The sequence below is a fragment of the Ptychodera flava genome, chromosome 14, assembly GCF_041260155.1.
Source record: "Ptychodera flava strain L36383 chromosome 14, AS_Pfla_20210202, whole genome shotgun sequence".
In the NCBI taxonomy this organism is placed as follows: Eukaryota; Metazoa; Hemichordata; class Enteropneusta; family Ptychoderidae; genus Ptychodera; species Ptychodera flava.
In genome coordinates this window covers 2112821-2128589 of record NC_091941.1, presented here as the reverse complement: position 1 = coordinate 2128589, position 15769 = coordinate 2112821, and the positions used below count along the sequence as shown (strand labels likewise).

The 15769-nt window shown below is 34.8% G+C and overlaps 1 protein-coding gene across 1 annotated transcript; it reads right to left on the bottom strand.

The window, feature by feature from the left end:
• Positions 1–2851: 2851 nt before the first annotated feature.
• LOC139150558 (putative D-/L-hydantoinase subunit A) lies at positions 2852–15070 on the bottom strand. Its single transcript, XM_070722994.1, has 8 exons — positions 14898–15070; positions 12644–12794; positions 11416–11592; positions 10835–11052; positions 9454–9634; positions 6673–6777; positions 5351–5574; positions 2852–2962 (listed from the first exon to the last, which is right to left on the bottom strand). The coding sequence occupies exons 1-7, from the start codon at positions 15068–15070 to the stop codon at positions 5410–5412; spliced, it is 1170 nt and encodes a 389-aa protein (XP_070579095.1). The 3' UTR covers positions 2852–2962; positions 5351–5409.
• Between the last annotated feature and the right edge of the window lie 699 nt (positions 15071–15769).

Here is a 15769-nt window from a genome sequence, read left to right as displayed (position 1 = left end):
TGTCAAAGTCTGTATATTGACTCAAGGATGTTTACTTAACAAATGCCTAGGGTCATCTCAAAAGTGAGGATCTAAACTATGAAATATGTTTTTTTTAATGCTTTTGATGCCCAAAAGACCATAGAAATCTCTTATACTTCGAATCAGCCATCCTGCATATTTCTAACATTCATCAAAACCTCATTTCTGTTCAACAACTCATAAAACAGTCCACAATGCAGGATTGGTGTACATTCCAAAACTACATATATGAAAGACCCCTAAAATCAATTAGATAAAAAGGGGGGTTAGAAATTTCCCAAAACTATCTAACCGGCACTCCGTTTGGCTCCATTTTTCCGAATTGGAACCTTGGAACCAGTCTATGTATCGGTATCAAATATCAACGCAGTCTGTTCAGCAGTTTTTGACTTTTTGTCGTTTACGGAAATGGACGACATCAAACACCGGTTGAAACCACCTCTATATCACAACTTCCAGTTGTGATAAAAATTGTTTGAGAAATATAATAATGTCATAGATTTTGTGTACATCTTCATTAAAGTAAACAGCACCGTGTCTCTTGGTAAATTTTGCAGGTGAAACATATAAGAATGGTATATATAATTATATTTCACTATAACAAGTAATAATTCATTTTGAGAAATTACAGTAAGCACTTGGTAAATACGTTCCATGCTGGTATGAGTACAGTATACATTTCCATGAGCTGCCGACATATTCCTTGTCGATAATTGATAGTGGAGTACCATTATTCCATAGCAAAGTGACTTAAAATTTTAAATTTCATACTTCTGATCGAACCCTTCAATCCACTTCTGAAGGTGCACTCGGTTTACACAAGCCAATGGGCAATATGTCATTTCATGGTTGCAGATCTTTTCCCATTTGTGCCACATAGCTATCAAATCTATGGCTTCAACCAGAAATCCAGCGTAGCATTAATTTTAATACTTTCAAATCTTGTGTAAAACATGTCTCGCTAAAAAGATTTTAATGTAATTTTTAATTGTGCTGTTGTTATTAAATAAATGCATCAGTGCTGTTATAGCACCTTGACATGTCATTTTATTTTTTTTAAGAAATAAATATTATTATTATTATTATTATTATTATTACAAGTTTAAAAAACTAAATTCATCTCCGAGTCTCAAGCATATAGAAATAATAACCATGACAACAAAATAACAATAAATAAAATTGATGTTTGTACCTCAACTGTCTCCTCATCAGCACCTGCCTTAACAGCAGATTGTATTGCTTTCATTTTGACATCCGTGATCACTTTCTCTCTGGCTTTTTCTCTTCCTACTTTCAGTTCCTCTTCTGTTGCACTGTGTCCAACAATCTCACTGACTACTTCATCCATTCTGACAACGATGTCCGCTTGACCACTGACTTGGCTGAGTGCTGCACCAACGGCATTCGCAACCTGAGTGTTCAGTACATCATATATTAGGCCAAAAATTGTTCCTAGTCAAAAGTGATGGTTTTCTTTTGTTTTTCTTTTTTTTTATTCTAACAAAGCTGGTTTGGCACTATTGATGCAACAGTTATTGTCTTTTATCACTGGCTGCATAATACTTTCATTTCCTTTTAAGCATTTTTGGACATGCAAACTGGGATATCAAGGATAGCTGTACTGATGAGTATGTAACCTAAAAACAGCCATGATGCAAAGGTTCTGAAATGATGCAAGAGTGACCAGAAATGATCTTTTTTTGGCCTTAGCCAATGCTTTGCTTAAATGTGAAAATTCAGCTGTTCTGAATATTCTCAATGCATGAGTTAATAAACCATTGAGATGTAATGGAATCAATTTGAAAAACAATTTGAAAATCATAATTATATTGAAAAGTATTTTCATCCCCTGCTCAAAATAATAAAAGTTTTACATGACATATCAAATATATATTAGATAAGGCTTTCTTTGATTGCCGTCCTTGGATTTTTGAAAAGCTACCAGCCAGCCGGGGAAAAGAACAAACACAGACAAAAAACACAAGTGTATTAATATAAGCTCATTTTTTATTTGATTTCGTTTGGGAAAAAATATTTTATTTGTAATAGTGTTAACACTGTGTTTGTTTTCTTCATTTCATCTGAAAACTTACCAGCACGAGGATGATAAACAAAGAATTTTATTTAAAGTACCTAATGTGTTTCCCTCATTCACCATGTTAGTCATACAATGTAGATAGATTATGTTTGAAAGTACTAAATGATAAGTACCAATTATTCATTGTTACAAGATATTTTGAAGCATGTATTGCAGCTTAATCAAGATCTTGACGCAAACAGAAGCAAAGCACTGAAAACAATGGGCCTCATTTTGTCAATCACACTGGTAATGTGTGAGTTACGAACGTTGGATGATAATCCTGATTAATGAGTGATTTGAAAATACTTGTCTTGTATTAAGCCACAATAATTTAACTCATAATTACAGATGAACAACAGATGAAATTGAAAAAACTTTGCTATGCTGTGTATCTGACCAAGTTTGTCACAAATTACTCTGTCTTAACCCTTTGAGTGCAATAAATGTTCCCACCGAAATTTTAGTGAATATTTTTACCAATTTTTATGAATTTTTCTGTATTTCTTTGATAATTTTGGACCAAATGGACATCACATTTCATTTGCCACAGTTTGTTATCAAAATTTTCAAAAATCTTAACAGCAGATTGTATAGCTTTCACTTTGACATCTGTGATCACTTTCTCTCTGGCTTTTCAAAAAACAAATTGACGTGAGCATATTTTCTGAAGGTGATAAAAGTGGACTTTGGTGTTCAAAGGTTTAATTCAGTTAGATCATGGTCCCGGACTGTTGTTCGATGGTTACTTACATCAAAGTGAGGTGGTTTTATCACTGTGGATGCACCCTTCAGCTGCTTTCCTTCTTGTATCAGGATACTGCCACCACCAACAAGAATCACAGGTTGATTTTCCAGGCTATCCTAATCAGAAAAGAAATCATGGTTCAGGCTTTCCTACCTACTCACAAAGAAATAATCGTTGATTTTGCAGGTACCCCTACTAAGAAAAGTAATCATGGTTGATTTTCTAGCACATCCTCCTCAGATAAGAAATCACTGTTGATTTTACAGCATAACAACTTAGAAACGAGACTATGGTTCATGGTTGATTTTTTTTTTTTTTTTTTTATTTGCTCATCAACAGCGCCATCAGGTAGCCACTTACAGACAAGAAAATAAAATAAAAAGGATAAAATGCACTAAAATTCAAACAAACAAAAAAGTACCCTAAAAATCAGACAATGACAAAAACAAATTAACATGTCTTTTAAAAGTTGAATGAGATTCTTCAAAAACATCAACATCGCAAACCTTATCAATCAGATCATTAAAAGTCGTGACGTACGTCCAATCAGGCCATTTTTTGTAACATCAACTCTACAATAAGGGATGTGTAATAGAGGTCTATGTCTAGCAGAGTATCTAGGTACACATAGACCATAAAAACCTGTACAATCTGTAGAGTCATAAGAAGATAAAAGGCTATCCTACTTAGAAAATGAATTATGGTTGTTTTTCCAGGATATCCTACTCAGAAAACAAGTCATGGTTGATTTTTCGGCATATCTACTCAGAAAAGGAATCATGGTTGATTTTCCAGGATATTCTTCTCAGAAAAGAAATTACGGTTGATTTTCCAGGATATTCTACTCAGAAAAGAAATCACAATTGATTTTCCAGGATATCCTACTCAGAAAAGAAATCACGGTTGATTTTCCAGGATTCCTACTCAGAAAAGAAATCATGGTTGATTTTCCAGGATATCCTACTCAGAAAAGAAATCACGGTTGATTTTCCAGGATATCCTACTCAGAAAAGAAATCATGGTTGATTTTTCAGAATATACCACTTTATTTTCAGGCTATCTTAGGCCAAAAAAGAAATGTTTCTGGTCAGCGCGCGCATCACTTGAACAACAGCGTGTCACTCATTTTTTTTCCTGTTTTGTGGCCGGCAGCCCCGGCAAACTACGTACTGCTTCAGCTAGTATAAATCAAGTTTAAGGGTCACTGGGACACTAGTTGCTATGACACCAAACCAAAATGGCTAAAGAGAAAGAGAAAATTCTTTGGGCACATGATCAGTGACTGCACGAACAGTATATATGTGACTATATTGATAAAACTATAAAATTGACCCTCCTCCCTCATTTGAGGGAAAAAAATAAATAAACATACATCCGCATATACATTCATACATACACACAGACAAACAAACACCACCGACTCACCATAAAAGCTCTTTTTGGTGTTTATATACATACCAAATATGAGCTAAAAAAAATACGTGTCGTGCACCATTTTTTAACCCTTTCACCCCCAGTTCCCTGTACACAGGTCCAACTTTACCATAGAAAACAATGGATTTGGGACAAACCATGGTGGTGAAAGGGTTAAAGAAAGGCCTGACCAGAAACATTTCTTTTTTTTGGCCTTATCTTATCAGCAAACAAATCATCTCATAACTTTTACAAAAAGGTGCATCATTTCCTGATGACACGATTACATCAGAATGATGTAATCATCATCCACTGCTTGACTTATCAGAAAGAGTTACATCAGAAAAGAAATCATGGTTGATTTTCCAGGCTATCCTACTCAGAAAAGAAATCATGGTTGATTTTTCAGAATATACCACTTTATTTTCAGGCTATCATATCTTATCAGAAAACAAATCATCTCATAACTTTTACAAAAAGATGCATCATTTCCTAATGACACGATTACATCAGAATATTGATATGCACATGTTTTATAGGCAAGTTTATAATATTATGATGAACTATGAAGTTGGTGATGTTTCTAATAAAATTTAATGTGTCGGTTTGAGACAAAATTTTCACAGAGTGGCATTGGTCCATCACAGTTCACAACACAGCTGTTGGGATGCTAATCTGGAATTCTTGATGACTTTATCAAAAACATATCATCACTGAATGTAGATTGGTTTACAGCTGACAGAACTGTTCAAGGAAACCTAGAATATGCATTTTAGTCGATCAATGGCTATATTTGTTTCTTTTTTATTCATCAGAAAGGCTACTGATAATACAACAACATTTCATCAGTACAAAGAATGAATGATACAAGTTCACTTAGTCAGAAAAAAATAGATAAAATATAAATTTTACCATTATTTCTGATTTAGAGAAGTAACTTATTTATGTTCCAATAATGCTAGAAAACCGAAATTCTTCGACACAACGTCCTAAGTCATAAATTTAGTAGTTTTTGGTAATTTACTGTACACGAAAACTAGTATTTATCAAAAATAAGTCTTGATTGATTCTCATTATGTGTAAATACTCACTTTGATTTGGTCTATTGCTGTTTCAACCATACTATGTATTGTATCCACTGCTTGACTCACTACTTTTTTGTCAAGGTGATGAACTCTGTGGGGTCACCAAGACCTACCAACCCAGCTGCTACAGCAATATCTGTGGCTGTCAAGACTTTCTTACCGGTGGCTTCTCCAAAAACCATGCTCTGTGATGTGAGTTTGTAACCACAGCTTATTGGCCCAATGACAACCTGATGAAAAAAGCAAAAATTAATATGAACACTTACAATCACAGCTCCTGCAGGGACAGTATACTGGTAAACAAACAAATGTTCACTTAAAAGCATGCATATAAAAATTTATATTATTCTGGTAGGCAAATTGTATGCATCAATATCAAGTATTCACTGTTTTTACTGAGTTTCCATGCATGGTATGCTGTCATGTAATAGACTGTGTGCATATGTGGCTGCTTATTAAACTCCAGCTCTATGCTTACCGCTGAAGTCAAAATTGCAAAAACTTAAGTAGTTGTCTAACCGCTTTCAAAGCCGGGTTAAAGGCAAGTGTATTTGTTCACTGAAATTGTGGTACCGTTGCAGCAAGCTCGGTTCTCATAGTACAATTACTGAATGTTGAGAAGCTGAACTGTGCCATATGAGTAAGTTTGTTCAATCTGTAAAATGTTAAGGTCAAGAAATTTGATTTACCTGTATCAGACCAAAAATTAAACTTCAAAATATGAGTTCAAACATTAATATGTAATTAGTTTACATGTATATAAATAAGCATAGTAATGTTACTTTAATATTGTAATTTTCTTGAAACTTTCACAAAAACTCAGTACGTAAAAATGTGTTCAAAAGGTAGTCATGCTATCATCTTGTTAGGTCTTGAGATAAAGTCCTGTTGACAAGAAACTTAGACAAAGTGCTGTATCAGCAGTTTTCCTGAGTTTGTTTAGCGAAGTACTGTTTATGTCGACGCTAAACCCTGCAGTGATACTGTGCCCCTATTTGATCAGCATTAATAGTTACTCTGATCTTATCACATCAAAGTTGATAGTTTGCATATGTGTGACTTAAAATCCTGCCATATCCAGTGTAATTGCTTGTCCATTAAAATACTAGCCAAAATCTAACACCACTATGATTTGATATGTACACAATTGCTCAGGAAATAGAAAAATTAATCATAACACCATGTCATCATTATTTTGATCAAATTTCAAAGCAATATGATGAGCCATTTCTTAGAGTTTGGGAAAATTTATTTGAACTATCGTCAAAAACAAATTTTGCCAGTTTCATCATCATAAAAAGCCAGTGTTAGATCACTCTCTTACTCACCTTTTGTTCTGTTCCCACACCCTTGACATTTGTTACATGTGACCCTCCTCCAAGGCCGATGCTCAAAATATCTGGCATCTGAAAGTTTGTCCGAACACCTCCTATCTAAATTTCAATGAATAAATAGAATATGCAGATGTTTTTATTGGCAAATCTTTTCTTATTGGAGTGTTTGAGATAAATTATACAGGAAAATACACCAATGGCCAAGAAAAATAAAAAGTTTGTTTCTCATCCTAGACACATTGCAAAAATGATGCGGTGACACAGGTCTTTTCTTCTCAATTTTTTTTATTTTTCAACCAACAAGAATGTGCAAGAAACATGAAAACAGCATAGGAATGCACGCAGAGATAAATGCACAGCAGTGTTGCTTTAGTACTTTTGTATACACTGTAGCAACAATTCTGCGGTTTGACTTTTACGGTAGTTCAGCAATGCACAGTTTTGACAGCTTAACATAACAGTGACACATGTTTACAGTTCTGAATGGAATGTTAGTGTCAGTTATTTTGTTTGCAGTTCTGTTTTATACAGCTCTGTGTTATGTGCTATCGTCACATATTTTTGCATTTTTCTTCATTTTATTTCCTCATGAGCAGGAAAAAAGATTGATGCGGCGAGTCTGAATTGATGCACCAGAGGATGAGAAACAAACTTTATTTTTCTTGGCCTTATAGTCTGTGTCAATGAAGACTTGATATAATTACAAATGGGAAATGTATCCTCTGTACAGAACCAGCAGCTGTCAAACAAGAACCTCAACTGCTACATATACCTATCCCAGTGCTCAGATAATTTTAAAGGTACTGAGGAGTAAGTATTTTGGGGAAGGATGATAAAAAGTGACCTAATGGCAATACAGCTTTGCTATGTTATGTAGACAATAAATATTTGTGACACGTGTTGATGAAGAACTTCTGAAGGTGAAAATCTTTGGTAGCTCATTTCAGGATGGCCAAAATATCGAAGCTGTCTGACCTGCAGTATTGAAGTAAATTTTTCAATATTATTTGACCAAAAATGACAAAAATTGCTTTAAAAATACAAACTTGCAAATTTTATTACAATTTGAACAAATCTAAATAAGGTCATCCCTAGAGACTTGTACTCCAGATATTAAAGCTGTCTGACCAGCCATTAAGAAGAAGATTTTGCCCAAAAATTGCAAAAATTAGCCTAAAAAATACAAATTTTCATATTTCATTAAAATTTGAACAAGTCTGATTAATGTCATCCCTGGTGACTTGTACTTCAAATATTAAAGGAATCCCACTTTCCATTCAGACACCGGACGAGGGACAATGAACGCTGCCACATTTCTATCTATTAGATAAGCTTTGCGTCGTTGACAGCAAAGCTAAAAATCAAAGGAAAAATTTGTGGCCAGGCTATAAGCCTTGCAATAAAATATTCACATAACTGAACACTAAAAGAATTGAATGCCATGCTGGAAAAATTGTCAAAGTTTGGAATGTGAAAAACATTGCATGTCATCTTTCTGACCACGGTCGGCTGGCGCAATGTGGTGTAAATCCTGAGTATAGTATCAGGTACGGTGGTGTCTGTAGCGATTGGAATGCACAGCACTGCCAGTGGTGGTAAGGGTGGTGGTAAGGGAGAAAGATCAGCACATTAAATTTAACGCTTACTGTTCAGGTGTTGATGTCTACAGTCAAAAGTATTACTATTCGTCTATTTTGCTCCATGCGTACGATTCTCACTGTTCCCATTTCTGCCACTGGTGGCGCCTTGCATTCCAATTGCTACAGACATCACTGTAGCCGATTACACTCAACATGCTCAAGATTACATACACCACATTGTGCCAGTCGACCATGATTCTGACCACCCGTTCAAAAGATGTAATGGTCCATTCCTAAAAACAGACTGAGTTTGACCCCCTGGGGTTCACTTCCATTACTTGCCAATATGTATACATGCCGCCCAATGGGGTGGGTATTTCAGCAACTTGGTCTAAAATGGGGTTACCAATTCCTCTGTTGATTTTTGAGTGCCACACAAGAACAAATTTCAACCGTCTGTTGCCGTCTCGCTAGCAGGGTTCTGCACTCAATAAGCATGCATCGATATCTTTTTCTGTGGCAGGGGAACCATTAAAGAGACCCTGGCTTAAGCCAAAGTAAATATCAACTTTGTTTTAAACATTGTCACTGATTAGTCAGAACTCTATATATGGCAGATTTTGTCCAACTGAAACATTGTCACTGATTGGTTAGAACTCTTTATATGGCAGATTTTTGCCCAATAAAAAATACCCAAACAAAGTGGCTCTACCGCTCCTGGTATTGATCATGACAGACGGCCACATGAAGTAGAATTGCTTTACAGACAAACAGCGAGGTTTGTTGTGAATTGGAATTTCAAAAAAAAACATAAGTCAGACTGTAACTGCAGATAACTGATAATTTGCAGAAGCTGGACCAAAATTTGGTGAGGATGAAAGACATTTTTTTAACCAAAATTTTTTTGTATTTCCTGTTGTTTTTTTGAATCATGGCTTGGCCAGCAACAACATAGCTCTAAACATGGTACAGTGGTAGGCTAGGTTTGCCAAGGCAAATACTTGCTTTTTCCGTTTAAAAAATTTGAGGCTATGACTTTTGACCTGGATCAATGGTCATAAAGGTCTACAATGGGGTCCTAAAATAACGAGATTTTAGGTCTAAAATGGGCCCTGGGTTTTATACCTGTGGCCGCACACCCCTACCACTTCTCTGAACAAGTACCCCCCTTGGAGTTTGACTGTCTGTGACATACCTTAACATGAGCTGAAGCTTGCCTAGGGAAACCACCCTTGAGAAATCCAAATTCTGAACTGGTTCCACCAATATCAATAACAATGGCATCCCTAACTCCCGATAAAAATGCAGCTCCTCTCATACTATTGGTTGGACCAGACGAGAATGTACGGACAGGAAGCTCCACAACTTGATCAGCACTGAAGAGTTAAAACTCATATCATCAGTATTAAAACTATATGCATATACAGGTTATCCCTGTGGGTAATAGCTAGTTGACATGAACATACTGTGTAGATCTACTTCTTAAACAGTGGAGTTTAATCAGAGTAATAAAAGTATACTCTGGAGTTTTGATAGTCGCGCCAGCGGCTTACTGACTACGCATGCGCTTATTCATAATATACTATGCGAGTAACCGGAAGTGTACCCTTCTTTCTCATGATGGGCGCCGCCATGTTTTTTTTTTTGAGTACTCGTAAATAAACAAATACGAAACAAATTACTATGATATAACATGCCTTTTATAAAATATACCTCTTTTATTAGCCAGTAAATGTTATTATACACCTTGTCGCTGATACAAAGTATCGTTGATATAGATAAACGGAGAAAACTGTCGTGCATATGAACGGGGCATACGCAAAGAATGCTGGGATTGAATTATAGAAGAGCGCCCCCTGTGTCAATAATTAGATTCAAAAATTGCAAGTTTTTAGACGGAACGCTATAGTTTTCAGCTTTCAAGTGGAAGGTGGGTAGTGCGGTTACCATTGCAATGATAATTATTGCATAATACGTCCCTTGTTTAACGCCATAGGCTGTTATCATTGTAAAAATTGCCAATTTTTGTCCAAAATTTTTACACGCTACAGAAAATCTATACCTGCCTGCTGCAGGGTTTGACGTCGTGTAAGTACGTGAACTGCTTTCATCAGAGGGAAACTGGGCATAGTTTTCATATAAACGTTTATGAAGTAACAATTACAGTTTATCATGAATCAATACAAATAACATTGCCAATCTTAACCCCTGGCGCGACACCAAGGGCTGAGCCCTATATAATATTATGAGTTAAAGTGGAGATTGTAAGTGTCAGTATTTATCCCTGACGCTATGCATCTCACCCAATATCCCCACTGTGCATTTTTAATACCTATAGACATCTATCATGGCATTCGTATCATTTTTCAATCCTTGCAGAAATTAGCTAGACCACATGAAAACTCATGATACATTTAGATATACTATGGAAGTAATAATGTTTGCAATGGATAGTTTTATTATAAAAACTAATAATTCCTAATTCATTATGTGAATGGTTTCACAAATATTGACCAAAAGGAGTAACATCACAAACATGTTATAGTTTTTCAGAAAAAGATAAAATGTGTTCCTACCTGATGATTGTACCATCATTCTGAGTCAAGAAAAATGGGCAGTTTAATTCAAGATTTCTTAAAGCTGCCTTAAATGCTGTTACAGTCTGCAGACAAAGTGGTTTTAAGCTTTCATTCAAAATGGCTGCATTCTCTCTCTCCAATATGCCTAATTGACCCAATTTATGGGACAAGGTGAAACTCAGCTCTGGATATTCTTTCTGAAGGATCTCTGCTGCCTGTCAGGGAAGAGAACATAAAATATTGTATTATCAGAGTAGAAAACTTATGTTGAGTAGATTTTGGTAGGTCATTGAAAGGCACCCTACCCAAGCCCTGGTTCCTACATTAGAGGATGTGTGATGCGCTTGTTAACACTTTCTTGAGTTTTTGTTCTCCATTGAAATTTTTTTCAAGTAAACGTATTTCCTGTTAGATAAATCTGATATAATCAATTGAAGCTTTCCAATGAATCATTAACTGATAATATCTTTTTAATTTCTTGTGATTTATGACTGATGTATATATTTTTCTGAGTATTCTCAAAGTCATACATTTTGAATGTTACCATGTTACTGACATGTTGATATTGAAAACTGTACCTGTAATTCTTGATTTGGGTTGACTGGAGAAAAGATGCCACAAACAACCAGCTGTGTGATGCCATCATCTTTGATTTGATTGACACATTGTCTCAATTCATCTCCATCAAATGCTGTTATCTCTTTACCATCATACTCATATCCACCATTGAGGAAATGATAAGAACCACAAATTGTCTGTCATGAAAAAAGTTAATCATTACATAGTTGATAGCCTTTCACCGAGATTTATTTGGCCTTTGCCTAAGTAACACCTTGCACTGACAAGCTATGCAGACATCAGAAGAGTAATATTTAATGTTTACTCTTGATGTTTATCGGACCATGACAATTGCCAAGTTGTACTTGATGTCTCTAATTGTCAGTCATGGTTCATTTTGTGTTTATTTTTTGTTCATAATGCCTTTTAAAGGAAGTTGTTTTCTTAAAGATCCATTAGCTGTAACTTTGGACATTTTTTTATTTTGTTTGTTCTGTGTATCATCTGCAGTTTCTGGTTTGAATCCCTGAACCATGGAGAAATTCCTAATATTTAGCTCATAAATATACCCTATATGAGTATAATCTGCATTGTTATTGTTTAAATTTTGTATTCAGGTCCTGACTAGAGTACATTTATCAACAATAACAATGGTCATTTCACATATACAGGCTGTGTTGGCAAGCAGGACACTGGGCATTGGTCATGATGATCGGATTATAGTAAAATTCTGAAGTTGATACATTGAAAGAGAGTAGTGAAAATTTGTCAAAAGTTACAGCTAATGTCCCTTTAATAAATAAATAAATATGTATATAAATAAATAAATAAACAAATAAACAAATAAACAAAAGTATGAAAGTTTACTCAGCCTTAAACTGAATGCCCCGATTGGAAGACTTATTTCAAATATGCCAAATAGGAGAACACAGGATCCACAAACTCATGTATGGATGACATCTAAATATAATATATACTGTATACACTTCTATATGTTTCAAGTCTTAAGTTGCAATTTATTTTTTTTGAATAGTACCAATGCATTGCACCTTGAGTCAAATAATGCTTTTTTAAATTAATGGCACCATATTTCCCAATTGCTTTCATGCAATACCTGTACAAAATGAACAATCTATTTCCTGTCTGTTAATTGCCACATACACGATAAAAAGTTTAGAACAAATATTTAAGGCTCTGTTGGAAGATAATGTAAATACATTCTCATCCATGAATTTTGTGAGTCATTACCTCAGTCAAATCTTCTGGAAAATCACAAAATGGTGGTACAGCAGTAGAGGCAGGACCACAAAGTCTTATTACAGATACTTTAGCCAGGTTTTCCTTTGGATCACAGCATTGATGAAATGTGTGGTACCAATGTTGACTTGTGACACTTGACCTTCATAACCTGACATTGGGTGAAGACATTTAGATAATGAGCTGAAGAGTTTTTCAAAATTTTAAATGCTGAAAGTTTTCTCTAAATCTCTTATGTAGTAATTTCTGTATCATCAGTACAGATAATATAATTTTATTTATATTTTATTTATTCGAGAATGTGCTAATAAAACCATAGGGAAAAAAACACAAAACTTACTCAACAAGAAAATTTAAAAAAAGCTAGCCATACTCTTCACTTGGAACACAAGTATAGAAAGTTTAAAAACAGTCTGAGAAAATCTTGCGCCAAAAGTTGCTGTGTTGAATTATATCAAAGGATAAAGCTGCTACGACAAGAGGATTTTCGCTTTCCATCAAACGAACGCAGAAATTAGAACGGGCATTCATTGTTTACTTTGAAACTTCATAATGCAGTGACTGACAAAGGTTTCTGAAATACTCAATCGGTGTCTAATACCCAACAATATTCTAAAAGAGTTATTCTATGAAACTCTGACATCATTGATACATGTCTCAGTGTAACCACTATTGTAAGGTCTGCAGGCATCATTGTCCAATATCTTGACACTTACTGTTCATTGTGAAAATAAGGTGGCAAGGATTTTAAAAGCAGCTTCTGTACAAAGAGTGCATAATAATGAGCACAGGCAATGACGGATAGTCAATAATTATTGACAGTATCGGAATTAATGGAAAATATGACAAATCATCCAACCAGACACAGTACTTTTGAAAAGTTACAACCGCGGCAAAGCCAGTGCATAGATAACTGATTGTAATACAAACAGAAACTACAATAGCAACAAGTACTGGAAAACCTTAAAGTATAGAAGCGGCACCTTTATTTTACTGATAAAGAGCTAATAAACCACGGGGTGCTTGGTTTAGATATGAGAAGTCTCCTTGCCAAACATAAATATAAGAAATCAACTTGGCATGGACTTCCTGAAGACAGTACCATTTAACGCCACCCTGCTGAGATTTCTTACTGACAGCGACAAAGTATAGATAAACAAGTGCAGTTAGACTACATATTAATTACTATTAGTGTTTGTATTACAATCAGTTACCTGTAATCTGTCAGAACAGAATAATGGTAAAATAATTATGTCTCTTGTAATATATGTGTGGTGATCCTCTCCTCATATCTCAGCCAACTAAATTTCAAAAATAATTTCAACCAGTCCATTGGTCCAGACAGGCATAACCGTAAAGTTTCACCTACCCAACCGAAACTTTACCTGCCATCGGCAGACATAAAGGAATATCTTTGTCACTCTCTTATTATAATCTCAGAGAATTGAACTTTGAATATTTGCTTACTGATATAATTATACAGCATTTTAAAGACTTGAACAAAATTATGCAAGAGTGCATGATTTTAATTTTATTTCCATTTTTCAGGATTTTCACTTGAAATGTCAGTTTCCTTTGAAGTGTATGACGATAACTATAAAATTCGATGCAAATCCTTTTTATTTACAAGTATCATCATTATTATTATTATAATGTACTATTATTGTTACTATTATTACCATACTTTGGCCATTGCATAATTTTATCAGACACTAACACAAATAGCGTTTAAAATCCAATTATGTATATAAGTAAGGAACTTTAATAGAGTTGAAATATGTACACTTTGAAAGTAATGATTGAGATCCATTCCTGAATGCTATGGACTTTAAGATGAACTTTATGAACAAAACACAAGACAGGATAATAATCCTCCATCTTTGCAAATTGGTAGTAATGAGAGGAGATTAGAAAGGGCAATTTACAAATATGGATGATTTTGTTTGAAATAATATACAGAGATATTAAGGAGGCTAAATATAGTTCAGGTTGGCATTTATCAAAGTGTCTCATTTTTTAATTTATAATAATATTTTATGAATAAATACAATGCCTAGTTGTCATATCATGTTCTAATATTAATGAGAATATTTCAGGGAATATACCAAGCATCATTTATACCAAAACTACCCTTTGACTGAAGCCCATGCATTTATGTTGAGTAGGTGTGTCACATTTATAAGTCATTATAAATCCAAGTAAAGAGATTAATTTTAAAATTTCAATATAATAAGCTACCTTTTACTTTAGCATCTTGTAAGGCACTGTGAATAGCACCAATAACACCACTGGTAATGTCTTCTGTTGTACATGTCTTGGAAAACCAACAACAACATCACCTTGGACCACTGCTGCGTCAGTATTGGTTCCTCCAACATCAACGCCGATGCAATATGAAGTGACACCTTGTCTGATCATGATGGTGACTGCATCACATCTTGTTGACAATCACAAATAAAATGCAAATCAAATTTATTGACTGTCACAAGTCTTTGTCACTAAAGATCAAATGAGAGCTGTACAACAGCTGGATGTGGTGCAGGAATCTCTTTTAGTTTTATATCCTAAGTGGGAAAGGTACGTAATTAAATGTGCAATTGCTAATCAACTGATGGGAAAATGGTGAATTCATGACTTGATTGCTGTTATATCATTGTATCATATTCCATTGATAGTTTCATCAACTTTGGGCAGTCAATCAAGATACATATCCCAAGTTATGAAAGTTCATTAACTATGCCAATGAGCAATGTCATTGCCATGGAAACTGCTGTGTGACCTAAAATCTCAGATTTCTTTGCTCAAGGTATGTAAAAAACAAGATTCCTGAGATCTAAGGGCCTTCATTCTGTGAATATCTTATTTCTGAACAAATAACTATGCAAATAAGCATAAACGTCCACCAAAAACCAATCACTTCTTCACATAATCAAACATAGTCTACCGGTAATATGTAACAAAGTTGATTCTGGTCTTCTTCAAAAAAAACTCTTGGAAAACTGAAGGATATTTTGAGATCGACGATTAATACTACACATTCGCAGCTATTCGGGATTTACTAGTAACACACAGTGGTCTCATGCTCCATGGTCAATGAGCACAGTCTATTGTGACACA

What these genes read in the sequence shown, in the direction of transcription:
- LOC139150558 (XM_070722994.1), bottom strand. Translation starts at nt 15,070, where the DNA reads ATGATCAGACAAGGTGTCACTTCATATTGCATCGGCGTTGATGTTGGA. An exon ending in GTGCCTTACAAGATGCTAAA is followed by an intron (nt 12,795 to 14,897) that starts GTAAAAGGTAGC and finishes CAGGTTATGAAG; the next exon opens with GTCAAGTGTCACAAGTCAAC. An exon ending in ACCCAAATCAAGAATTACAG is followed by an intron (nt 11,053 to 11,415) that starts GTACAGTTTTCA and finishes CTTCCCTGACAG; the next exon opens with GCAGCAGAGATCCTTCAGAA.